The sequence below is a fragment of the Leopardus geoffroyi genome, chromosome B3 (assembly GCF_018350155.1).
Source record: "Leopardus geoffroyi isolate Oge1 chromosome B3, O.geoffroyi_Oge1_pat1.0, whole genome shotgun sequence".
Lineage (NCBI taxonomy): Eukaryota > Metazoa > Chordata > Mammalia > Carnivora > Felidae > Leopardus > Leopardus geoffroyi.
In genome coordinates this window covers 5085655-5112499 of record NC_059337.1, presented here as the reverse complement: position 1 = coordinate 5112499, position 26845 = coordinate 5085655, and the positions used below count along the sequence as shown (strand labels likewise).

Sequence of the window (26845 nt, the reverse complement as noted above, 5' to 3'; positions counted from 1 at the left end):
CTGATGGGCTGTGTTTACCCTGCGGTGTGTCAAAACTACAAGTTGTCCTTCAAAGTCAACCTTCTGGAAAAAGTCTGCAGTCCTCTCTCTTTCCGTTTGGTCCTCAGTGCCTCCCAGCCTCCTTTCCAACCAGCACCCCGTGAATGCAGGGCCTCTCGCCAGGATTACCAGCGACCGCCCCACTTGACCGGACCAAACGACGCGTCCTTCATCATGTCAGACCGAGGCAGCAGCACCGGGCTCAGCTGGTTGACATTCTCGCTTTTCCCCCTCTGGCTGCTCTTCTGTCTTCTTTGCTGGCTCCCCTCCCCCACCTTCCCTTTAAGCTCCTTGGGCTTCTCTGGGCCTGTCCACGTCTCCCTCCACAGCAGGCCTCACAACCCCAAATGCCTACAGGTGCCAAGCGCGGAAGAGACGTGAAGCAGCAGGGGTCACTGTGAGGGGCACCGCAGGGAGCAGTGCGGATGGTGCAAACTGAGGAGCACGTACATCACATGCCCCTTCTGCTGGGGGAAGCCACTGCAGGCGGGGCTCCAGGCAGAAACATAGGGGGAGTGTCATTAGATGATTTCATTTTTCAAAAGAAGCCAGCATCCTGACTTTGATGTCAAATCCCAATATTCACTGTTGCTCCTGATTATTTTTTTTTTTAAAAACACACTTGGGGGCACCCGGGTGGCTTGGTCGGCTAAGCATCCGACTTTGGCTCAGGTCACGATCTCACGGTTCCTGAGTTCGAGCCCCACATTGGGCTCAGCACTGACCGTGGGGCACAGCCTGCTTGGGATTCTCTCTCTCTCCCTTGCTCTCTGCCCCTCCCCCATTTGTGCACGCACTCTCGCCCTCTCAAAATAAATAAATAAACTTAAAAAAAAAAAAAGATGTGGCGCCTGGGTGGCTCAGTCAGTTAAGTGTCCGACTTCAGCTCAGGTCATGATCTCATGTTCCGTGGGTTCGAGCCCTACGTCGGGCTCTGTGCTGACAGCTCAGAGCCTGGAGCCCGTTTCAGATTCTGTGTCTCCCTCTCTCTCTTCCCCCCCCCCCCCCACCCCGTTCATGCTCTGTCTCTCTCTGTCTCAAAAATAAAAAAAAATAAAAATAAAATAAAGACCCATTTGGGCACACGTACACCTTTCTACCCTTACAAGGGTCAAATTAGAGTTTAGTTCACCAATTTGCAAGACGTGTTCTTGAAATTCTTCCCAGGCGGCTGAATCTACTCCTACGATTACACACCAAAGGTCCCCATACTTCTGTCACTGGTCCAGACTTCCCCCCCCCTTATTCGGAGATCCTCATGTGGCTTCAGGACCATGTAAACAACGGCCTGCGGGGCCATCTCTACTTACGTGCTTCATAGGCACCTCACGCTCACCATCTCCTGACAGTGAAGCGTCTGCTCCCACCAGGGCTGCCCCCCTTTCTAGAGGATACCCGGAAATGGCTCAGGTCTGAAAGCTGGGGATCGTCCATTTGCCAAATCTGGTCATTTCTAGCTCCTGTAAAGTATCGATTTGTTCACCTCTCTGCCTTCCTCTTGCTCCCCCCTAGTGTCAAGGCCATCATCACATCTCCTGGACTATCATGACCTCCAAATGCTTTCTCTGCCACCTTCTCCTCTGTTCTATCCACGATCCTGGAGCTAGAGGCATCGCAAATCGCCCCTACGTCAACCCCTTCCTTGACTCGCCATTGTCCTTAGGATCAAGTCCCAGGTCCTGTCTCTACAATCTGATCCCTGTGAATGCCTCAGCTCAGATCACCATCTTTGTCCCCTGGCTGGGCCTCTGTTCCCTACACCTGAAACATTCTCTCTCCCTCAACACACAAGCACATACCCTCAAATGGCTACCCCAACCCCACTAATCCTTTAGGCCACTAGAAGAGGTGAGGACTCCCTACCATCCATTCCCACAGCTACATCTGCTTCCCTTTCTGCAATATTCATCAAAACGTGTCCTGACTTGTCACAGGAATATCTTCTCCATTAAACCCTAAAATCCATGAGGAGACTGTGTTTTGCTTGCTGGCCATGATATGCCCTGTGTCCATCCTAATCTCTGGCACACACCAGGGATACGATAAGCATCTGATGAATAAATTAATAAGACCTTTGAAGCAAGGCGCCGAGTCTTAGCCTCCACCCCCACCCCATCAACCACGGCGGGTACTCCAGTACTGACAAATGAATGACAAAAGGAACGGTCTCTTTCCAGGCATACCAGGATCCACGTGTGAATCCTTCCTACCATCCCAAGGGCTGCCACTAAAGCAACCCTCCCACAGCATTCTCTTCTCCAAATATTCCCATTGCTTCCTAGTAAGGCCGAGCCCCTACAACTAGAGGGAAAAATACTCCATAATCTAGTCTATCCCGCCGACTAGGCAAATAAGACTTAACTCCAACTCTGAAGGACTGGCTCTGATTGTGTAGAGAATGCCTTGAAGAGCAGCCCAGGCTCAGAGAGCAAAGAGTACCTACATCGATTATCCATTCTGCCATGGGCTGATGGAAAAATGGGAAATGCCATGCCATGGGAAAGTCAGTACATCTGTCATCCAGTGACCGATAATGAACTAGATGGATTCTTCTCCACCTGGGCTCTTTGGACCCTTGAAGGTTTATAGACATATACTTCGGGAATCTAAGAGTTCCCTATGAGAAGGGTTCAGTTTTGTGAATTTCATTATGAAAATAATCCTTAAAATTTTTAAATAAGCAAATATCCCCCAGCAAATCCAGTGTTATCATTTGCCTTTGTGTTATAAACACATTGGACCTGGGACGGCTGGCTGGCTCAGTCTGTACAGCAGGCAACTCTTGATCTCAGGGTTGTGAGTTCAAGCCCCAGGTTGGCATAGAGATTACTCATAAAATTTTTTTTTAACATATACAAAAAAAAATAAACACGGTGAGCCCAAGTAGCATTACTTTATGTGAAAACTGATAGCAGAGAAAGAACACAGGAGGAACTAACATGTACATGATGTACTGTCCCAGGTAAAGGGAAAAGTGACATCGTAATTTTGTAGTGATCAGAACAGAGGAAAGTAGTGGGTGAACTGAGGTATCCCATGGAGCACACCTGACCAGCCTCGTTTAACCCAAGAAAGTCTGAATTATTAGGGGTTAGCATCATATTCATACTGAGAGCTTCAACTGAGTTTGGCAAATTAGCATTTATCGTATCAAATTAATGATGTTAATTCGAATTTATTGCATTTTTAACGCTGAGTGAATTTGTTCCGTGCACATCTTTTAGTTATGATTGAACCACAACTATAATCAAAGGACTTTATGTACAAGTTTATGTTTGAATTATTTTTAAGTAACATAACCAAACTCATTTAAATGAACACGGAGGGTCTGTGAAAAAAAATTTACCTTAAAAAGTCTATACAGGGATGCCTTGGTGGCTCAGTTGGTTGACTATCCGACTCCTGGTTTCAGCTCAGGTCATGATCTCACAGTCTGGTCTGGGATGACAGCAAGGAGCCTGCTTGGGATATTCTCTCTCTCTCTCTCCTCTCTCTCTCTGTCTCTGTCTCTGCCTCTCCCCTGCTCGTGCACGCACATTCTCTCTCAAAATAAATACATAAACTTGTAAATATGTAAATAAATACATAAATACATGAATATGTAAGTAAATACATTAAAAAAAGAGTCTATACAGTACTCATGGCTTCATCTATCAGGAATCCTTTATTTTTATTATTTTTATTTTTTTAACGTAATCTTTACACCCAATGTGAGGCCGGAACTAACAACCTTGAGTTCAAGAGTCACAGGCTCCAACTGAGCCAGCCAGGCACCCCTATCAGGAGTGCTTTAAAGAGGATTCATGAACTGGGTGAGAGACTGGACCAACTCCAGCTCTACAGACATGCAGAGTGCATGTATTTGTGCACACACTTTATGTATCTAAACAACACATAACACACACATCCCAGCAGTAAACCTCCGCTTTCACCCAACCATTCTCTACAGGCTCTGAGCTCATGATGCTCACTCCTGAGTCTAACCAAGGTCACCCGTGTATACGCCTGTGGAAACCAGGCAGATAATAAACGAGGGCAGCTGGCCAGGGCATGAGAAAAAAAATCATTGAAACTCTCGGCCTTCTTTCTCTCTTTGTATATTTTTCTTAGCATAAAAATGTAAGTGTAAGAAATATTTCATTTCCCTTTCGCCTCACTAAAAGAAAACACCATCAAAAATATGGTAAGTGGATGGGGCGCCTGGGTGGCGCAGTCGGTTAAGCGTCCGACTTCAGCCAGGTCACGATCTCGCGGTCCGTGAGTTCGAGCCCCACGTCGGGCTCTGGGCTGATGGCTCGGAGCCTGGAGCCTGTTTCCGATTCTGTGTCTCCCTCTCTCTCTGCCCCTCCCCCGTTCATGCTCTGTCTCTCTCTGTCCCAAAAATAAATAAACGTAAAAAAAAAAAAAAAAAATATGGTAAGTGGCAAATGACACCCAGCTTTGGTGTGGGAGCTCATGACAGGGTGTGGTGTGAACCTGACCAACTCGAGAATTCGTGCCCCAGTTGAGGGGCAACCACCACCCAGCTCCAGCCGATAGATGCCATATGGGAATTCAGGATAACTGCTACCAGGTCTCTTAATTTTAAACTGACATAGACACAGACAGACACAGAGGGGCACCTGAGTGGCTCAGTTGGTTAAGTGCCCAATTTCAGCTCAGGTCGTGATCTCACGGTCCATGAGTTCGAGCCCCATGAGCTCAAGCCCCGTGTTGGGCTCTGTGCTGACAGCTCAGAGCCTGGAGCCTGCTTCAGATTCTGTGTCTCCCTCTCTCTCTGCCCCTCCCCTACTCAAGCTCTGTCTCTCTCACTCTCAAAAATGAATAAATGTTAAAAAAAATTTTTTTTTAAGAAATAGAAATATACACAGAAATGGAAAGAAGAAAAAGAGGGGAGAGACTGGGGAGGGAGGGAGGGAAGAAGGAAGGAAGGAAGGAAGGAAGGAAGGACGGAAGGAAGGAAGGAAGGAAGGAAGGAAGGAAGGAAAAGAGAAAGGAAGAAAAAGAAAGAGAAAAAGAGAGAGAAAGGAAGGAAGAGAAACAAAGGAAAAAAGGAAGAAAAAAAGAAAGAGAAAGGAAAAGAAAAAGAAAGGAAAAGAGAAAAAAAAGAGAAAGGAAGAGAAAAAAGAAAAAGAGTGAAAGAGAGAAAGAAAAAGGAAGGGAGAGAAAGAAAAAGAGAGAGAAAGGAAGAAAAAGAAAAGAAAGATTGATTTGATATGAAAATGTCCAATTAAAAACTTCTGGCAACAGATTCAAGAAGTTTTCCCAAACACCGTACTGGCCAAAAAAACAACGTGTCTGCAGCTGAAGTGAGCAGGGGACCCGCAGCGCAGCCGCTCGGCCCCCAGCCCGCCCCGCATCTGCAGATCCTCCGCCGTGCTCGCGATGGTCCTTCAAGGTCAGCTTCGGGGGCCTCAAGGCCTGGCCGGCTCCCGCGGACCCTCCTCCCCGCGGCCCTGCGCGGACACTCCTCTTGGCTCTCCATCCTCCACTGCCTCACTCCGCAGTTTCCCAACCTCCGGGTGTTTGTCCCGGCTCGCGCCTTACTCATTCCTCCTGGACCCTCCTCCGTCACCAGCGACGCCGTGCACCTTGCCAGTCCTCCTAACACAGCCGGGCCGAGCGCAGTACAGCGGACCGAGAAGGCACCTCCGCGGAGCGGAGAGGGAAGCCTCCCTCGCACGCGATGCGCCCCCCCCTCCTCCCCGAGGCCCACCCCCGCGGCTCCCCCACCCCTCCCTGGGCCCCGCGGCCCTCCCCGCCCCGCCGGCCACAGGCGCTGGCTGGCGGAGGATGTGCGGAGCCCCGCGAAGCCGCGCCGCCCGCCTCCGAGCCGTTGGTGATTTCCTCCCGGGGCTCCGGTCGCCCTCCCCCTGAGGCCGCCCTCGCGCCGCCGCCCTCCCGCCTCCGCGGGGCCGCGCCAGGGGCCGGCGGGCGGGGGAAGCGCCGAGGCCGCGGCCGCGCCGGCCCCGCTCCCCCGCGCGGCCCCGCCGCCGCCGCCCGCGCCCCCGGGGCCCCGGGGCCCTCACCCGCGACAGGGTGAGGTCGGTCATGAGCTGCTCGAAGGCCCGCGTCTCCTCGGCCTGCCGCTGCGTGTGCAGCGCGATCTTCTCACTGAACTTCCGCGGGTTGGCGCTGCCGGAGCCCGGCGAGGCGGCCATGGCGCGGGCCCGGGGCCCGGCGGGAGGGGGAGACGGCGGGCGCGGGGCCTGCGCCTCGGCCCGCGCGTCCGTCCGCAGGCCGCCCGAGCCGCCGCCCGAAGGCCCGTCCTCCGGCGCGACCCGGCAGAGGAGCCGCCGCGGCCCCACAGCCAGCGAGCGGCCGGGAGCGCGCCGAGGTCCGCCCCCGCGCGGCCGGCCCCGCCCTCGCCGCGGCCCGCCCGCCGCCCCGCCGCCCCGCCGCCCCGCCGCCCCGCCGCCCCGCCGCCCCGCCGCCCCGCCGCCCGAGGGCTGCAGCCGGCGCTCCCGGCCGGGCCCGGGCCCGCGGCGCCCCGGAGCGAACCCCGTCTGCAAAGCACACCCGCGCCGACGCGTACGAGCAGCGGCGCGACTGGCGGGCTGCAGCGCGGGGGATGGGGGGGAGGGGGGCATCCTGGCCTCGGGGATAACGATTTGGGAACCGGCTTCCAGCACCCTTTGCCCCCCCACCCCCACCCCGGTTCCGCCGCTTTGCCTCCCTCCTGCCCGCCGCCGCCCCCCCTCCCGAGGGGGGTGGGGAGAGACGACTGGGCGCCCGAAGCCCGAGCGTTCCCTCCAGCGGCTCCGGCGCCGCGGGGCCTACGCCCGCCCTCGGTGGGCTCCGCTCGCGGTCCCCCCGGAGCGCGCGCAGGGACAGCCACCAACTCCGCACCTCAGTTTGTAAAACCACCTGGCGACGTGCGCACCCTGGTGCCGCCGTCCCCGCCCGCGTGCAAACTCCGCGCCCCTCTTCCAGGTTCCCTCCGAGTCTCCCCGCCCCCAGCCAGGTGCCGGCCTCCCCGCTGTCCCCGCTCTTCTGCCGTCCAGCAGCTGCTCTCCCGCGACGTCGCCCTGCAGAATATGGGCAGCGCTGAGTGGGGCTGTGTTTTGTAAATTAGGCAACACTGGAGACACGCGGACGAGTACAGAAAATAGTATTGACGACACCCACGGCCCCCACTCGAGATTAAACCTAAAACACTCTGCTCCACTTGCTTGGTATTTATTAAAGAAAGATAAATTTAGACCTAACTAAAGCCCCACCCTTATTCTTTCTCTTTCCTCCCTAGTCGCTGTTGTGCGTATCGTTCTACTCATGTTTTTATAGTTTTATTACGTATGATACATGAATCTGCCAACTGCACTGAGTACCAACTTCTGTTTTTTAGTTTTACAAAAATGACATCATGCTGAATAGTCTTTTGCAACCTTTGTCGTTTCCTATTATGTTTTTGAGATTCGTTTATGATTTAACTGCTGTGTAGTAGTATTTCATTGTTTTTCACATGTCTCAGAGCATATAGCTGGATTGCTTAGAATTTTTAGTATGAGACTTTATCTCTGCTAGCTAGAGTTTAGCTTGTTTTGTTATGATTGGATTAATTTTAATTATAACTGAATTCTTCTGTTTTATTTTGTGTTGTTTACCATACTTTTTCTTCTTACTTTCTGCTTTCCTGTTAATGTTGTCTGGGTTCAGTTTCAGAGAACAGAATTCATTCTGGAAACTTTAAGTACAAAAGGATTTACTCTAGGGTATAAAATGGCTTAAGGATTTCTCTGGAGGGTGAAGATTCTAGGTTGGACATTCAGGAGTGACTTTGGGAGCCACTTTGAGACTCTGAGAGCAGAACCAGGCCACCAGAAGAGCCACTGCCCCTTCTGAAATCTGGAAGCTACTTACTGAATTGGAAAGCTGTCCCTACAGCTGCCAGCTTCTGAACCTGTACAGCTATTGTGATGATAAGACTCCACTGAAGAGAAATCAGACACCTCCCCGGCTGTCCTCACAAACAGAAACAGCACACACCCAGACCCTGCTTCACTTTCGCCTTACAAACCAAATCAGAGAGAAAATCTGATTGGAAGAGCCAAAATGGCATCCAGAATCCCAGCTTTCGAAATACAGCAAGGCACAGTTGGACGTCGGAATGGGTATTGAAATAATTCCACAATGTTCATCCACCGATTCACCAAGGCAGTTGTCCACCATAGCTCCCTTTTATTGCCCTGAATGACTGGTTTTTATTTCCATATTTCTCCTATCTGATTTGGAAGATATCCTATTCCATTTCTATCCTTATTATGGTTAGCCTGATCATTGTTAATCCCTTAATCAAATAAATACACGTGAGTTGTTTAGCAATAGTTTAACAAGGCCCATAATTTTTAAAAAGAAGCAATTCCCAATTCCCACTGGAAATAAATTTGTCCTGCTGTTTTGTGATTTTTGTTTTCAGTTTTAGATATTAAGTATTTATTTTCTGTTATGGAAAAGGATGCCCTGGCTATTTTGTATCCTCAACAAAAATATGATCTTCCCTGCTCCCATTCTTTCAATGTGGTTATATGATCATTTTTGGTAAGTCACTAAGTGCTTACATAGTGTACTATAGTTCCATTTTTATACAGTTGGGGGGGGGTAATCACGGCCTCTGCTTTTTTTTTTTTTTTTTCCAACGTTTATTTATTTATTTATTTATTTATTTATTTATTTATTTATTGGGACAGAGAGAGACAGAGCATGAACGGGGGAGGGGCAGAGAGAGAGGGAGACACAGAATCGGAAACAGGCTCCAGGCTCTGAGCCATCAGCCCAGAGCCTGACGCGGGGCTCGAACTCACGGACCGCGAGATCGTGACCTGGCTGACGTCGGACGCCCAACCGACTGCGCCACCCAGGCGCCCCACGGCCTCTGCTTTTTATTTGCTTACATTTCTATCAACCCATTGCAAACTCTTTCTCAAACTCTCCAACAGAGCAGTGGAAGACATCACTGTGTGTGTGAATGGTCAGCTGGGGGGGAACTTCTCTCCCGGAGTACTTTGATCTCTTGTTCCGCCCGGACTGCTTGCTCTACGGGCCTACTGAGTGCTGTCGTGCTGGCCCTGTCCTCACCTCCATCCTGTCATCCCCCGTCCTCTGACCTGCTTCCTACACCCCGGGTCGTGGTCTGCTTCACATCCTCCTTCATTTTAGTGGAGAACATTCTCCCATAGTTTCTTGAGGGGGGGGGAGAAAAAGAGTACAGAAAAGATAAAATCCTTGCAACCGAGTGTGTGTTCATTTTACTCTCCTATTTGATTGACAGTCTGGCTAAGAATAGTCTGGTTCGCGGGAAGTCTTGTTCACTTAGATCTCTGAATGTATTGCTTCACTGTTTTCTCGCTTCTCAGGTTGCTTTTGAGAAGGCCACTCACCTTCTGTTTTCTTTGTGGCTGACCTGGTTTTTGAGGGCCGGTATTGTTTGTTTATTTTTGTTTTGTCTCCCTCCCCATTCTCTGCAGGCTTAGTGTGCTGATGTTTTATGATGATGTGCCTTGGTGTGGAGCTTTCGTTGTCCGCTGTGCAGGGCGGCGATACGTGTGCAGAAACCGGACACCTCACCCTTCAGTTCTGAAAACCCGTCTTATTGTTTGGTAATTTTCACTTACTTTGCTCTCTCTTTCTGGAATATCTATCAGTCAGCTAACAGATCTTCTACAATGCTCTTCCAATTTTCTTCTATTTTCTATTTCTTTTCATCTCGTTGTTGTTGTTCTGTCTCCTGATACGGTTTCTCAACTTTATCCTCTGACCCTTCTATTCAACTTTTATTTCTGTGATTATCTTTTTAATTTCTAAGCGCTTTTTCCTGGTTTCCGAATGTTTCTTTTCTAACAGCATCCTGTACGCATTTCATAGACGTGCTATTAATTACAGGTTGTTTCTGCTTTTACATTTTCTTCTACTCCTTACATTGTCTGCCTCTGTCTTGTCGGAGGTCAGTTTTTTAGTTTGTTCACTTTGATCTCCATCGAGAGGCTTTCCCCAAATCTCTGGTGATCCTTTACTCTAAATTCATAATTTACACAGAGATGCTAAATATGTATAATTCCTTGTTTCTGGAAATAAAAATGTTTTAAAATATGTATTTTTAAGTATTCTGTAGCAGAGACTGCTAGTTATCTCCCAATACTCAGTCTCCCCTGCTTCCTTTATTAAAAGAAACCCTGACCTTTAGCTGGGCACAGCTTCACCCAACTAAAGCCAGTTAAAGACTACATTTCCCACTCTCCCCTGCAAATAGGTGTGGTCATGTGATTATGTTCCACCCAATAGGGTGGCCCTAGCAAATAGGTGTGGTCATGTGATTATGCTTCACCCAATAGAGGGTGAGCAGAAGTAATACAGGCAACTTTCCCTAGCAGTTCCTTGACAAAAGGAGAGTGGACTCTTTCCACTTCTCACTGGCTGGAATATGGTTGCAGTAACTACATTGGGAGGAGCTATCTTAGACCATTAGATAAAAACTATGTGTTGAGAATGACAGAACAATGGTAGCAAAGGGACCTGGGACCCCAGCACTGTGGAACCACAATTATTAGCTCTGGACTGCTTCTAGAGCATTATGTGACTGAAAGATAACAATCAATTTTGTTTAAAGCCTTGTTATTTTGGCCTTTGTCACAGGAATCAAACCAGGACCAGTTATATTTAAATGAAAAAAAATTCGTCTAAACATATCAACATATGGTTAACAATGGTTGCCTTTGGGGATGTAGAGACTACTGGGAAAATTATCTTCTGATTTACACATTTCTTTCTTTTTTTTTTTTTTGTTTGTTTGTTTATTTTTGAGAGAGAGAGAAAGCAGGGAGGGGCAGAGACAGGAGCGAGAGAATCCCAAGCAGGCCCCGTGCTGTCAGCACACAGCCCGATTTGGGGCTTGAACTCATGAACCATGAGATCATGACCTGAGTCAAAATCAAGAGTCAGATGCTTAACTGACTGAGCCACCCAGACACCCCTGTTCTACACATTTCTAAATGATATGCATTTTTAAATATTTTTTAATGGTTATTTTTATTTTTGAGAGACACAGAGCATGAACGGGGGAGGGACAAAGAGAGAGGGAGACACAGAATCCAAAGCAGTCTCCAGGCTCTGAGCTGTCAGCACAGAGCCTGCCGCAGGGCTCAAACTCACAAACCATGAGATCGTGACCTGAGCCGAAGTCGGACGCTCAACCGACTGAGCCACCCAGGTGCCCCTAAATGATATGCATTTTTAAAAAGAAGTATGTATTTCTATTAACATCAGGAAAAAATAAAAAAGAACGAATGCCATTTAGTTTTAAACAACTGACTGTAAGCTCTGTGTGCATGTGCCGGGCTTCTTGACTTGTGAACTCGCTGTAGGGTATTGAGAGAAACTCAAGAGTTTTCATTGCTTGTCCCCCAGATAACAGTATCCCTAGGATCGGTTTTGTCTTGTTCTGTTTTGTCTTACACACTCAGTTTCTCCCACCTGAGGAATCTTCCAGTCTACCCTCCAGGACAATAAGCCTAGCTGCTGCATTCTGAGCGCCAAGTGGGAAAAAAGACCTAAGTGTCTCACCATTTGATGTGGCTTGCTCTTTACCCATTTTCAGATGGCACCTCACTCCCAGCTTTTTCTTTGCCTTACCCAAAGTTTAGAATCTCTTTGGCTCAGTTTCCCTAGAAGTATAACCTCCTGTCCACAGTCACGGAGGAAAGAAGTCGTCACTTAGCTTTGAGCAATCAGGGAGGGGATCTGGGTGTCTAATTACTCCTTGCACACGCTTTCAAGCAATATTTGTGTTTTCAGCCCTGTCCCTCCCCTCCTCTAGTGCCTCTGGTCCACTCTCTGAGATTCTTTGATGTAAACCATGACTCTCAGGCATTTGGTTTCAGCTGTCTTTGTTCCCCTTTGTCACTCACAACTGATCTATGTGTGATGGGCCATGGCCAGGTCTTCCAGCAGAAAGCCCCTACCTGGACAAAAGTGCAAAGCTAAGGCACAGGCAAGGAGAGGGGGCATAAGTTGGACACCCCAAGAATTTCAAGACCTAAAGGTGCCTGGCTGGCTCAGTCAGTTAGGCATCTGACTTCAGCTCAGGTCATGATCTTGTGGTTCATGAGTTCGAGCCCCCTCATTGGGCTCTGTGCTGACCGCTCAGAGCCTGGGGCCTGCTTCAGATCCTGTGTCTTTCTCTCTGTCCCTCCTCTGCTCATGCTCTCTGTCTCTGTCTCAAAATAAATAAATAAACCTAAAAAAAAGTAATTTCAAGACCTGAACCTGGACCCAGAATCAGGACCTAGACGGCGTGTGCTGCCGTAAGCCAAGTTGTTTCCGAATGCTCACGTGGCTGCTCCAGCAGAAGTGGAATTACAAACCTGGGAGCTTTATTTTGAAGCTCCTCAGGCCTGCTGACCACAGCCACCACCCCCCTGGACATCTCCCTATGAAGAACAGAAGGAAAACACTGGGCATTCACAGTCATTAAGATGTCTCCTTTGTCTAAGTCAGGCATCAGCAAACTTCTCGTTGCAGAGGGCCAGACAGTAAGTATTGTAAGTTTTGCAGACCATAGGGTCTTATCTCCTTGGAACTATTCACCTTTGCCATTGAAGCAGGAAAGCAGCCATAAACAACGCATAAATAAATTCACAGGGCAGGATTCCAATGAAACTTCATTTATAAAAACAGAGAGTGGATCAGATTTGGCCCAGTGACTGTAGATTGCTAAACCTGGTCTAAGTTATTCTCATACCTTTTCATGTTTGATAAAGTTTGTAAGAGAATTGCTCAGGATTTATGGTATCAGTTATTTGAAGGTTCAGAACTTTGAAGACTTTAAAAAAAGTCTTCTGGCTTCTTTTGGTGCCAGGGCTGGTGCTGTTAGCTTCATTTCTGTTCCTTTGTAGATAATCTTTCTCTTTGTCTTGGTTACTTTATAGTTTTGTTACAAGATGCTGAGTTGTGGATTTTATTTATCTTGTTTAGAACTCAATATATTTCGGTCTGAAGACCTGTATAAGGATTAGATTTTGCTCTAAGAGAAAATCTCCCAAAAAGTGACTTTAAACAGAATGAAAGATTATTTCTCTCCCATGTAGAACTCAAGGTATTATTAGGGCACTGGCCTGACCCAGCCAGTAGAGCATGTGACCCTTGATCTTGAGGTTGCAAGTTCAAGCCCCACATTGGGCATGGAGCTCACTTGAAGAGAAAAGAAAAAAGAAAAGAAAAGGAAGGAAGAAAGAAAGAAAATGAAAGGAAGGAAGGAAGTCAAGGTATTTATCTTATTGCTTTGCCAACTTCATGGTGCAAGATGGTGGCACCAACATTCTAAGAACAAGATAGAGGAACGTGAGAATGGGGAAAAGGGCATATGCACTGTGTCTCTTGAGGCAGGTTCTCAGAGGCTGCTACATTAACTTCTTTTTATATCCATCCCATTGAACAGAACTTACATGGCCACACCTAAATACAAGAAAGCCATTTGCCCAGCTAAAAATCAGGAATCTATTATAATGGAACAGTGGATCTCAAACTAGCATTCATCAGAATCACTGAAGAGCTTATTAGAACACAGATTCCTGAGCCCCACTTTTGAATGTATGATTCAGTAGATCTTGGCTAGGGCTGAGAATGTGCATTTCTAACAAGCTATCAGGTGATGCTGATGCTGCCTGCTCTGGGACCTCACTCCAAGGACCATAGCATTAGATGAGGGGAGAACATATACTGAAGAACAACTGGAAGACTCTGCTACACACCTTTCAAATGTTCTAGAAATTTTTCTAAAAATCTCTTCAAACACTGCTTCTTCTCTATATTCTCTATTCTTTCCCTCTCGAAGTTCAGTTAGATGTATATCAAACTTTCTCATTCTATTTTTCATATTTTTTTACCTCCCTTTCATATTTTCCCACTCTATTTCTGTGCTACATTCTGGGTAATTTCCTTAGACCTATCTTCCACTTTATTAACTCCTCTCTTCAGCTCTGTCTAACCTGCTGCTTAACCTGTCTATTGAGTTTTATCTTAAGAACTATGTTTTCCCATCTAATCTTTTCAAATCTGGCTGATCTTTATTTAGAGTCTGTTCTTTTCTTATTTTTTATTACTTCTTTCATGCCTTTATACTAGTTTTATATTCTCTTTCAGCATGTAGTTCTATTAGCACAAGTGTGGGGACCTCTGATTCTATTTGTTGTATCCACTCGCTCTTGCTTATGATGAATTGTTTCCTAAAGTTTTTAGCTATGCTTTCATCTTTAGGGGGCTTTATTTTTTTCCTGTGGGAATCCTGGGGAGTGGGGATATGACTGAAATGTAGTTTTGCTTTGTTCCATGAGCTATAGGAGAATCAGTTACTAGACATGGGGATTTCATTACATGGATACTACAAATGCAGACCCTAAGCCCATATAGGTCCAAGTTTTTGGTTTCTTAAGGGATTGTTTTCCCCTGGAGCCCAGCCATAAATAGCCAAACTTCTTTGTTAACTTTGCCAGTGGATAGATTTCACTCTTTTGGGCTGAAATTTTACCCTGCTTACAAGCTAATGCAGTAATCTGTTACTGTTTCATGGATTCTGGCAGCAGGCATGAGATTCCTGGGTGAGAGACACCACACAGCAAGCAGCATGAGCATCATTTTTGTGTCAATTCTCCTTACCCATCAAGTCCCACTGGGGTGATTCACATACAGTGGGTTCTGTTACAACAGAACGAGCCTGTTCTTTGTGCCGGAACAAGGCATTACTTGATCTCTCAGAGTTGCTTGCTGCAAACACATCCCTGAGAAATGCCCAGTAAAGAAGGATCAGAGGTTTGCATTTGTGGCATGACCAACCAGAATGTCCGAGAATGCTCAGGAAGATTGCTTCTCCCAACATACCTGAGGACCTGAGGGTCCTGGCTTGGGACTCTCTGGGCATTAAAAACCCAAACTCCCATTTTCACAGCCAAGAAGATCCTAAGGTGATGTGATAACTAAATGTCATGTGAAGTCCTGGATCAGAAAAAGGATAATAGGAAAAAACTGGGGAAATCTGAATAAAGTGTGGATTTTTTTTAAAACTCGAAACTCCTAGATTGCTGGAAGAGATAACCACATGCTTACTATTTTAGTCACTTGAGAATTTTCTTTTCTTGTGAGTTCAAGTATGCATTACAGATTTTGTTATGTTTTACCCAGTATTTCTAGGTATGTTACTATTTTCCATTTGCCTTTGTCTATGACTTTGTTGGAACCCAGGTGTCTGTTTAAAATTTATATTCCTATATCCCATCCCCAGAGATTATGACTTTTAGAGACTGGACTGTAGCCCAGGATTCTGCCTTTGTAACAAATGATTCTGTTACACGTGGTTTGGGGGTCAAACCTTAAGAAATGCTGCCGTTAAGAATGGAATCATAGGATGGGTCTAAGAATTAATATGGTCTGTAGTTTGCAAATTGAAAGCATTTAACTTCTTAGTTTGGCAAACATTCCCTCCAATCTTCTATTGCAGAGACCAGAGTGGCAGATCCCCCTTCCCAGCCTCCCTCATCTGGGGGGTCAGCAACATGTCCAGTTTGGTTATTGAGACGTAAGGGCAAACCTTGTGGAAAGCTTACAGGTAAACTTCGGGTTTTCGGATACTAGGAACACATTTAGCCACGGCTAACCCCTTTTTCTATATATTTGAACACAGATCGAGCCCCGCGTCAGGCTCTGGGCTGATGGCTCAGAGCCTGGAGCCTGTTTCCGATTCTGTGTCTCCCTCTCTCTCTGCCCCTCCCCCGTTCATGCTCTGTCTCTCTCTGTCCCAAAAATAAATAAACGTTGAACACAGAGGTGATGCCTGGAGCTCTGGAGCCGTCTTGCAACCATGGAAAGAGAAAGCATAAGAACAAATTCAGCATTCAGAAAGACAAAAAACAACTTTGCCATTGTTGGATAGCTTAACCAGCACCTAGTTTTCCTCTGGATTTATGTGAAATAAATTTGTTGAAATCACTAGACGTCAGCTTTCCTTTCTTGCAGCCAAAATCATTCCGGATGCACGTAAAGATCCTCATTTCTTTAAAACTTTTTATATTTTACATAATTTCAGATTTATAAAAAAGTTGCAGGGGCACCTGGGTGGCTCACTCGGTGAGGCATCTGACTCTTGGTTTCAGCTCAGGTGGTGATCTCATGGTTAATGGGTTTGAGCCCCACATCAGGCTCTGCACTGTCAGCGCAGAGCCTGCTTGGGATTCTCTCTCTCCCTCTCTTTGCCCCCTCCCCTGCTCATGCGTGATCTCTCTCTCAAAATAAATAAATAAACTTTTTTTTTTTTTTAAGTTGCAATAGGGGCATCTGGGTGGCTCAGTCAATTGAGCGTCCGACTTTGGCTCAGGTCATGATCTCATGGTCCGTGAGTTCGAGCCCCACATCAGGCTCTGTGTGGACAGCTCAGAGCCTGGAGCCTGCTTTGGATTCTGCGACTCCCTCTCTCTCTGCCCCTCTCCTGCTCATGCCTCTATCTCTCCCTCTCTCAAAAATGAACAAACATTATTAAAAAAAAGAAAGAAAGAAAGAAAAAAATTTGCAATAAAATAATTCTTAGGGCGCCCGCTGGCTCAGTCAGTAGAGCATGCGACTCTTGGTCTTGGGGTTGTGAGCTTGAGCCCCATCTTGGCTGCAGAGATTACTTAATAAAATTAAAAAGTAACTCACATATTCTTACCCAGATCCTCTAAGTATTTTTCTGCACTTACTTTATCATTTCTTTCTCTCTCTATAGTTTTTTCTAAACCATTTGAGAGTAAGTTGGTATGTGCCCCTTTATCCCTAAATACTTCACTGTTTATTTCACAAAAACAAGGATATTCTCTTACATAATCACAGTGTCATTATCAACATCAGGAAATTGACATCGATATAGTACTGTTATCTAATCTACAGATGTTATTGGAATGCTTGCCAACTACCCACTACTATTCCTTTTTATAAGTTTATTTATTTTTTAAAGTTTATTTATTTATGTGGTGGGGGGGAGAGAGAATCCCAATCAGACCCCACATTGTCAGCACCGAGCCAGATATGGGGCTCGAAGCTGAAACCAAGAGTCAGATGCTTAATTGACTGAGCCACCCAGGTTCCCCTCCCAGTAATATTCTTTACGGCAAATGGAAATCTAAGATCATTCCCTATATTCAGTTATGTTTCTTGGCATCTTTCATCTGGAACAGTTGTTCAATTTTTATGTCTTTCATGACTTTGGAAATGTTTGAAGTGACGAGTCCATTATTGTGTAGAATGTCCGTTAATTAGGGTTCATCTTGTATGTTCTCATGGTTTGTTTCAGATTATGCATTTTTGGCAGGAATACCACAGGGACAATGTTGTGTTCTTCTCAATTTGTCCATCAGGAGGCAGATGATGTCAAGTTGTCCCATTACTGATGTTAAGCTTGGATCATTTGATGAAGGTGGGGTCTGCCAGTTTCCTCCACTGTCAAGTTTCTAATTTTTCCCTCTGTAATCAATAAGACTCTTGAAGGGAGAGACTTTGAGAATAGATAAATACCTCACTATCCAACTTGCACCCACTAGTTTTAGCCTCCATTGATGATTCTTGCCCTTTCCCTATTTGTTTATCTCAGAATGGGCTCATGAATTCTTACTTCATCCAATAGGATATGATCCATTACTGTTACTATTTTTGTACTTAAATTATCCCAGATTTGACCTTCAAGCTGGCTTCTGTGTCCTTTTAACATGTCCCCATCCATTTTTTAGTTGTCGTTGTTGTTTTTCTTCTGGACACAGCCAGATGATCTAGGCTTATCTAGCACTTCTCTGCTCAGCCCCAGAATCAGCCATTTTTCCAAGGAATATCAGTTTCTTTTCATGGAAACAGGTGTTTGGGCACCAGCTCTGTTTTCCAAAGCTCATTCTTTCTTAGCTGGCTTTTTTATAAGAGGAGCGACCCTTCAACTCCTATCGCGTCATCCTTTCTATTACGTGTCTGTTCAACACCTTCCTCCAGATTTTTCCTTCACCCTCCAGATCTCTGCGTCTGGAATTGGGAATGTGTTTCTCCAGAGGCAAAGGCCAGTGGCTATGAATAAGAACAATCTTTCTCAAGTACACATTCTTACATACTCATATCAGAGTTATTTCCTAGACAATTTGGGGCAAAATAGAGAATCAATATGTACAATTTAAGGCCAATGATGTTTAAGCAATAATTTTACCAAACTTGAGATGTAGAATGGAATCTAAAACTCCTTAGCAAACGTGAGATACAAATGCACGTCTTTGCTTTTTTGTTTCCTAAGTAATATTTGCTAGTCCTTAAAAGCTTAGCGTTTCAGAGTGTGGCCCAAGGAACACGAGTTTCACAGAAGTTTCCTGCAACGTAAGGGGTCGGATTGCGATGTCAAATACATTGCGGGGAGCTCGGTAACAAGAAGTTAAGCAGGTTTCCCGTGGTTTTGATATGCCGACGTCTGTTGTGACTTGCCCGCCCGGTGGGATGATGGAACACAGTGCTTCCCCATTCCCCAACACTCCTGATGGTGAATAACTCAGGCGGAGGGCTGCCTGGCCCCGTCCCACAGGGTTCATGTGCCCAACAGCCAGTAAGTCACCTCTACTTCCTAACTATCCCCAGAATTCACTCACATCTGTCCATACTAACGCTCATTATCCAATTCAGGCCACCCAATCTCTCGCTGATTGAGGCCTTAATTGGTCCACTTGTGTATCAGGGTCCCAGCAGGAAACAGATGGCACACGCAAACTGGTAATTTGGAGAAAAGTTAATAAAGACAGCGGGCAGGGTTTAGGGATCAGGCTCCCCTGCTGCTATTTAGAGCAGGCACCATTAGCACTCTGTGCCCTAAGGGCCCTGGGGAGGGATTGCTTACTGCCGAGGGCAGAGGGTGGGTGTTTGGCCTTTGGTAGGGAGAGGCAGGCCCTGGTGGTAACCCAGAAGAAGAAGTCCTAACTAACCCTGCCTTCCCCCAGACCTCCAATCTCCTTGGGATGCCCGCTGTGGGCCAAACACAAGCAGAAGCTGGAGGGAAACAGTGCCCCAGACCATGTGGCCAGTTTCCCAGGGCACAGAGGAAAGTGAGGGCGGAGAATGGGTCTGCAGGGCCACACGAAACATACCTCGCCCACGCTGTCTTGAGTCTTACCTCCTTAGCCCCATTCCTCCTCCGTGGGTCTCAAGTCCACATCTGAATATTTCTCGTTCTTCTTAAAATCCATAACTACTCCCAATTATTCCTGGAATAAGATTGGTGGTTTAGTCCTAGCTCATTAGAACTGAGGTCAGCCAGCCTCTCTTCCAAAGTCTGCATTCAGTGACCAGTTCAACAAGCTTGAAATCAGTGATGGGGAAGCACTGACCCCACGGAATTGGCAAATGCTACTAATCAGGGCATTCATTTTTCCCTTTCAGAAGGCTGTATATATATAAAAAGCGTTTTATTTAAAAACTTGTTATGAACTCAGGAAATGTTCTCTTTTTTTAAAGTTTATTTATTTTGAGAGAGAGAGAGAGAGCATACGTGCCAGGGGGAGACAAACAGGGAGAGAGGGATAGAGAGAGAATCCCAGGCAAGCTGTGCACTGTCAGTACAGAGCCTGAGGCCGGGCGGAACTCACGACCAGGAGAGATCATGATCTTGAGATCTAGGACCTGAGCCAAAACCAAGAGCTGGATGCATAACCAACTGAGCCACCCAGGTGCCCCAGGAAATGTTCTCTTAAAAGTAACTACTTCAGGGGCACTTGGGTGGCTCAGTTGGTTAAGGTCCAACTTTGGCTCAGGTCACGATCTCATGGTTCACAAGTTTGAGCCCCAAGTTGGGCTCTGTGCTGACAGCTCAGAGCCTGGAGCCTGCTTCGGGTTCTCTGTCTCCCTCTCTGCCCCTCCCCTGCTCACGCTCTCTCTCTCTCTCTCTTTCAAAAATAAACATTAAAAATTTTTTTTAAAATAAAAAAATTAATTACTTCTTTGGAGCACCGGGCTGGCTTAGTTGGTAGAGCATGCAATTCTTGTTCTCACAATCGTGAGTTCAAGCCCCACGTTGAACAGAGAGATTATTCAAACAAAACAAACAAAAGTAACTACTTCATTGAAAAAGCTTAGAAACAACGGCAACCTAAGAGCCATAAGCCTTCCCAGCACCAAGACCGTATTCCCTACTTTTGTTTCCCACTAAAAGTTGCCATGGCTCCCTGGAGAAATGGTTGATTCAGGTCTGTGGTGAGAAAAACAAGATGAAAGTGAAACATATCCCAGAAAGCAAGGCGCTACCAAAGGCTACTGGGGTCATGCCAAAAGTGACAACAATCGCCGTCACCGTGAAGTTACTTCCACCGGCAAAGGAGACAATTTGAGCATTTAAAAAACAAACGAACAGAAGCACCTGGGTGGCTCAGTCGGTTGAGCATCCAGCTGCGGCTCAGGTCATGATCTCGTGGTCTGTGAGTTCCAGCCCCGCGTCGGGCTCTGTGCTGACAGCTCAGAGCCTGGAGCCTGCTTTGGATTCTGTCTCCCTCTCTCTCTGCCCCTCCCCGACTCATGCTCTGTCTCTCTCTGTCTGTCAAAAATAAACATTAAAACAAACAAAAAACCTACAGTGGATTGAAAGACATCAAATCTATAAAAACTCGGGGCACCTGGGAGGCTCAGTTGGTTGGGCATCCGTCATGGTTTCATGGGTTCAAACCCCGCGTCGGGCTCCACACTACTTTGGATTCTCTGTCTCCCTCTCTCTCTGCCCCTCCCCAATTTGCACTGTCTCTGTCACTCTCAAAATAAATAAACATAAAAATAATCTTATGAAAACTCCAGGAGTCATAAAGACTTTAAAAATACAAAAAAAAAAAAACAAAACAAAACAAAAAAAAAAAACAACAAAACCCAACAACCCAAAAAACCCTCAGCGGTCATCTTTGGAAGGTGTCAGGGGAAACCAGTAAATAAAGAGAGAGAAACGAGTATTTATCATTTTTTCCTGTATGAATATTCCTCAAGGTAACCAAATAGTTGATGACAGGAAATTATTTTTAGAAGAATTCTGACTGATAAATGAAGAAGGAATGATAGATTTGGAATATCACCATTTTGCAACCCCCAGTAAAATAAGAAATCTAGGCCGTCATCATCAGTGGCTGCTGAATCCATGCGTATGTGATGAAAAGCTGATGGGAAAGTTATTTAAAAAAATATGTCAAATGGGCAACTTTGAACCCACTGACCAGTCTTTATTTACATCATGAAAAGGTAAGTCGGTGATGTAATAAGAACTCTGAAATATTCTTGCCAAAAGGTTGAAACTGAGTGAGGTCCACAAAGATATAAGAAATCCAGAATGTAGAAATTCTACAGAAGCAACATCAACTAAACTATAAGATTTTAAAAAAGAGAGCGAGTGGGGCGCCTGGGGGGCTCAGTCGGTTAAGCGTCCAACTTCAGCTCAGGTCAAGATCTCACGGTTCGTGGGTTCGAGCCCGGTGTCAGGCTCTGGGCTGATGGCTCAGAGCCTGGAGCCTGCTTCGGATTCTGTGTCTCCCTCTCTCTCTGCCCCTCCCCCGCCCACGGTCTGTCTCTCTCTGTGTCTCAAAAATGAAAAGAGAGAATTTATAGATGAAAGATTTAAAAGACTTGTCAAGTAAATGTAATATGTATACATTGTTAGGCACCTGATTCAAACATATGAACTATTTGAGCAAGTACAAGATGGGGAAACGGAAGCATTCCATGTCTGATTTTTTAAATTATTTAAGTATGATAATGGTTTGGGGATTTTTTTCAAAAGTCCTTACATGTAAAGATTGAGATTTCTCACCCCGGTACTATTGACATTTTGGACTGGATAATTCTTTGTTGAGGGAAGCTGTCCTGTGCATTGTTAAGATATTAGTCGGGATCCCTGGCATCTACCCAATAAATGCCAGTAGCATCCCCTTAGTTAGGACAAAAAATATCTCCAAATATTGCCAAATGTCTCCTGCAGACACAATGGCTCCCTAATTAAAAACAATATGTTAGAGATATGTTAGAGATACCTACTATGTATGTATGTGGAGATACATACTGAAGTATTTGTGGTTGAAATGATGCTGTATCTGGGATTTAAATAACCCCAGGGGAATTTAGGGGGAGGTTAGAGAAGAAAACGGTTTGACTATGTGTGGACAATCATTGAGGCTACCTAGGGGACACATTGGAGTTCATTATACTATTCCCTCTTTGTATGTTACTTTTCCCTAATAAAAAAAAAAGTTTAATTTAATTTTTTTTTTTTCATCTACATCCAAGTTAGCATATAGTGCAACTATTTCAGGAGCAGATTCCTTAATGCCCCTTACCCATTTAGCCCATCCCCCTCCCATAACCCCTCCAGTAACCCTCAGTTTGTTCTCTGCATTTAAGAGCTTCTTATGTTTGGTCCCCCTTCTTGTTTTTACATTATTTTTCCTTCTCTTCCCTTATGTTCATCTGTTTTGTATCTTAAAGTCCTCATATGAGTGAAGCCTTATGATTTTTGTCTTTCTCTAATTTCACTTATCATAATACCTTCCAGTTCCATCTACGTAGTTGCAAATGGCAAGATTTCATTCTTTTTGATTGCCGAGTAATACTCCATTGTGTGTGTGTGTGTATATATATATATATATATATATATATATATATATATATATGCCACATTTTCTTTATCCGTTCATCCATTGATGGACATTTGGGCTCTTTCCAAACTTTGGCTATTGTCGATAGTGCTGCTATAAACATTGGGGTGCATGTGCCCCTTAGAAACAGCACACCTGTATCCCTTGGATAAATACCTAGCAGTGCAATTGCTGGGTCGTAGGGTAGTTCTATTTTTAATTTTTTGAGGAACCTCCATAGGTTTTCCAGACTGGCTGCACCAGCATGCATTCCCACCAGCAGTGCAAAAAGAGATCCTCTTTCTCCGCATCCTCACCAACATCTGTTGTTGCCTGAGTTGTTCATGTTAGCCATTCTGAAAGGTGTGAGGTGGTATCTCATTGCAGTTTTGATTTGTATTTCCCTGATGATGAGTCATGTTGAGTATTTTTTCATGTGTTGGTTGGCCATCTGGATGTCTTCTTTGGAGAAGTGTCTATTCATGTCTTTTGCCCATTTCTTCACTGGATTATTTGTATTTTGGGTGTTGAGTTTGATAAGTTCTTTGCAGATTTTGGATACTAACCCTTTAACTGATGTCATTTGCAAATATCTTCTCCCATTCTGTCAGTTGCCTTTCAGTTTTGCTGATTGTTTCCTTCTCTGTGCAGAAGCTTTTTATTTTGATGAGGTCCCAGTATTTCATTTTTGCTTTTGTTTCCCTTGCTTCCAGAAACGTGTTGAGTTAAGAAGTTGCTGCGGCTGAGGTCAATGAGGTTTTTGGCTGCTTTCTCCTAGAGGATTTTGATGGCTTCCCATCTTACATTGAGTTCTTTCATCTATTCTGAGTTTATTTTTGTGTCTGGTGTAAGAAAGCGGTCCAGGTTCATTCTTCTGCATGTCGCTGTCCAGTTTCCCAGCACCACTTGCTGAAGAGACTGTCTTTATTCCATTGGATATTCTTTCCTGCTTTGTCAAAGATTAGTTGGCCATATGTTTGTGGGTCCATTTCTGGGTTTTCTGTTCTGTTCTACTGATCTGTTTTTGTGCCCAAAAAAAGTTTAATTTTTTTAATGTTTATTTTTGAGAGAGAGAGAGAGAGAGAGAGAGAGAGAGGGAGGGAGGGAGGAGAGGGGGAGAGAGAGTGGGAGACAGAGAATCTGAAGCAGGCTCCCGGCTCTGAGCTGTCAGCACAGAGCTGGACATGGGGCTCGAATTCATGAACCATGAGATCATGACCTGAGTGGAAGTTGGATGCTTAACCAATTGAGCCACCCAGGCACCCCTAATAAAAAGTTTAAAAAATTATAGTGTAAAGGAGAATTAAAATACTTCCATTTTCCCCAAGCATCTTTAGCATATTAGGTTAAATAAGTTGTCTCTAAGTCAAAAGGTTAAGAGTTTAATTCATAGTTATTAAAAAGTCTTAGTAAAGCTCCTTGTCTACTTCCCAAGTCTGGAGAAAGTGGATGATGTGTCTCATGACTGAATAATAAATTCTTTTCCACACCAGGTAAAATTTTTTGGCTTTTAACAAAATTGGAAGACCTAATCATGTTCTAATTATCTATTACAAATCATTGAGACTCTTAGGATAAACTAAGGAGTCCCCCCAAATAGATAACATCACTGTAACAAAACACCTTCCATTTTCATATGCTTATTATGACAGCAAAGAGTCTCAGAGCTTACATTTATAAAAATAAAAAATAGGAAGAGAATTGGTCATGACCTCTATCTCATTCTGACAAGTAGTAACATTTATCCATAAGTTTCTTAAACTTTCATTAAAAAATTCTTCATTTAGGAGCACCTGGGTGGCTCAGTCGGTCGAGCGTCCGACTTCAGCTCAGGTCATGATCTTGCAGTTTGTGGGTTCGAGCCCCGCATCAGGCTCTGTGCTGACGGCTCGGAGCCTGGAGCCCACTTCGGATTCTGTGTGTCCCTCTCTCTCTCTCTGCCCCTTTCCTGCTCGTGCTCTGTCTCTGTCTCTCAAAAATGAATAAACGTTAAAAAAAAAATTTTTTTTTAATTCTTCATTTATCTAAGAAGTGCATTTCAAATATCTTACTTTTACAACAGTCAAGACAATACATGACTTGGATCAAATATACACTAACAAGAACTATAATGACAAAACATTTTCCTGGATTGCATTAACAGCCTTAGATAAAACACATTTTTATTTTTTTAGATAATTGTGACAGAATAAAAAGTAAGACTTATGCTTTAAATGTTAGGATAAAAATCTGAGGGAAGTGCAATGGAAACATGAGTCTAAAGAGGAAAAACATGGAAGGTCTGAATTGACAAGGAGGTCAGGTCATGATCTCACGGTTCATGAGTTCGAGCCCCTCATGAGTTCATGAATTCATGTCAGCGGGCTCTGTGCTGACAGCTCAGAGCCTGGAGCCTGATTCAGATTTTCTGTCTCCCTCTCTCTCTCCCCCTCCTCACTCGCTCTCTCTCAAAAATAAACATAAAAAAATTTAAACTTTTTTTTGTACCTTTAAAAATGGAAAGGGGGGGGGACCTGGGTGGCTCAGTCAGTTAAACATCTGACTTTGGCTCAGGTCATGATGAGTCTGAGCCCCACATTGGGCTCTCTGCTGTCAGTGCAGAGCCTGCTTCAGATCCTCTGTCCCCCTCTCTGCCCTTCCCCCATTCTCTCTCTCAAAAATAAACTTTTAAAAAAAGTTTAAAAAATGGATAGGGGGACAAAAATAGACACATAGATCAATGAAACAGAATAGAGAACCCAGAATTCATTATTCAATTATTCAGCATTATTTCAATACCCAAGCTAGGGAAGCAACCCAAGTGTCCACCGAATGGATAAAGAAGATACTGTGTATATACAATGGAATATTACTCAGTCATAAAAAGAATGACACCTTGCCATTTGAGACAAGATGGATGGACCTACAGGGTATTATGCTAAGTGAAATAAATCAGAGAAAGACCAATACCCTATGATTTTACTCATGTGAAGTCTAAAGAAAACAAATGAATAAAGAAAGAAAAAAAATCAGACTTCTACAGGGAACAGATTGGTGGCGGGAGGGTGGGTAAAATGAAGGGGATTAAGAGGTACAAACTTGCTAGAGTCAGTCATGGAGACGGAAAGTACAGCGTGGGGAACAGATTGTAATAGGGTATGGTGACAGATGTGACCACACTCACTGTGGTGAGCACTGAGTGTAAAAAAAAAAAAAAAAAAAAAAAAAAAAAAAAAAAAAAAAAAAAAGGATCGGGGGTTCTGTTCAATAGGTTTAAAAGCAAAGTAATTTTTATCTTGAAACTCACAGTATGTTGGCAATTTTTAAACATTAAAAAAAAAAGGAACTGTCAAGTTTGAAACTTGCAGAGGGATGCAGCTGTGCCAAATTCTTCGTGGGTTTGCAGAGGCCTCCGGGGACACGCGCCGTCTACCTGTGTCGCTCGGGGTACCCGCTTCCCTTCCTCCTATTTCCCTTTGTGTGGTTTCCTTATTTAACATCTTATGTCTTGATGAGCACCTAGCTCCCTCGGTTTCTTTGCAGGAGGACGGTAGAGCCGAAGCTGTTTCAAGGACAGAGGCTGAGACAGTGGAGGCTCAGGGTGCCCCTGGAGGCTGCTGGCTGGGGAGCCCTGCTCTGGCATCACCGTCCCCCTCACGCCATCCTCTCCCATGTTTCACTGGTTTACTGGAGAATGATTCTGTTTTTCCTCTTCTTTCCTAGTCCCTAATTTCCCAATAGAGTCTGGCCACAGTTTATAAACACAACAGGATGCGTATATACATATTTGTATTTTTAAGTGATTCCCCTTTTGCTATTTACTTTGTCCGGACGCGACTTCCCCCAGTCCCCTCTGGCACTCAGATGGAGCAGAGAAGGCCCCTGAGGGGTCTCCTGTGACTGCGTGCCCACACCCGGTGTGCGGGGTTCACAGGATAGTGGCAAAGGCTCCAGTGATTCTGAGCGTCAGCCAATCAGAGGCGGTACACTGTGTGTTCTCCCCGCCCCCAGATCTCCTCAGGTCCAGGCCACTGTAAGCAGTTATTACTTAAAAAAGGCTCAACTCCCATGTTAAACACCACTTTCAGATAATTCTGAAAGATATCTGATAGATAACCTGGGTTGGCTCCCCCAGAGAGACCGTGGTGGTTTTCAATCATTACATCTTGCTCTAGTCAACGCTGTCGAACAGGAAC

The 26845-nt window shown here is 45.3% G+C and overlaps 1 protein-coding gene and 1 long non-coding RNA gene across 4 annotated transcripts in view; one reads left to right on the top strand and one right to left on the bottom strand.

Annotated features, from left to right (window-relative positions):
• Positions 1 to 6378, bottom strand: part of CRTC3 (CREB regulated transcription coactivator 3) — a 109733-nt gene extending 103355 nt beyond the window's left edge. For both annotated transcript variants that reach the window (XR_006705429.1, XM_045452272.1), the window contains exon 1: positions 6069 to 6378. Coding sequence is in view for 1 of the 2 variants with exons in the window: in XM_045452272.1 (XP_045308228.1) it covers positions 6069 to 6200 (132 nt within the window). In the remaining variant the exon portion in view is untranslated. The remainder of the gene's footprint in view (positions 1 to 6068) is intronic.
• Positions 6379 to 6447: 69 nt separating this feature from the next.
• Positions 6448 to 16011, top strand: LOC123584440. Of its 2 annotated transcripts, XR_006705430.1 has the most exons (3): positions 6457 to 8150; positions 9504 to 9635; positions 15848 to 16011. It is a non-coding gene; the product is annotated as an uncharacterized LOC123584440 (long non-coding RNA). The 2 variants fall into 2 exon arrangements; XR_006705431.1 differs by lacking the exon at positions 15848 to 16011 and having other exon boundaries at positions 6448 to 8150; positions 9504 to 10129.
• The last annotated feature ends 10834 nt before the right edge of the window (positions 16012 to 26845 follow it).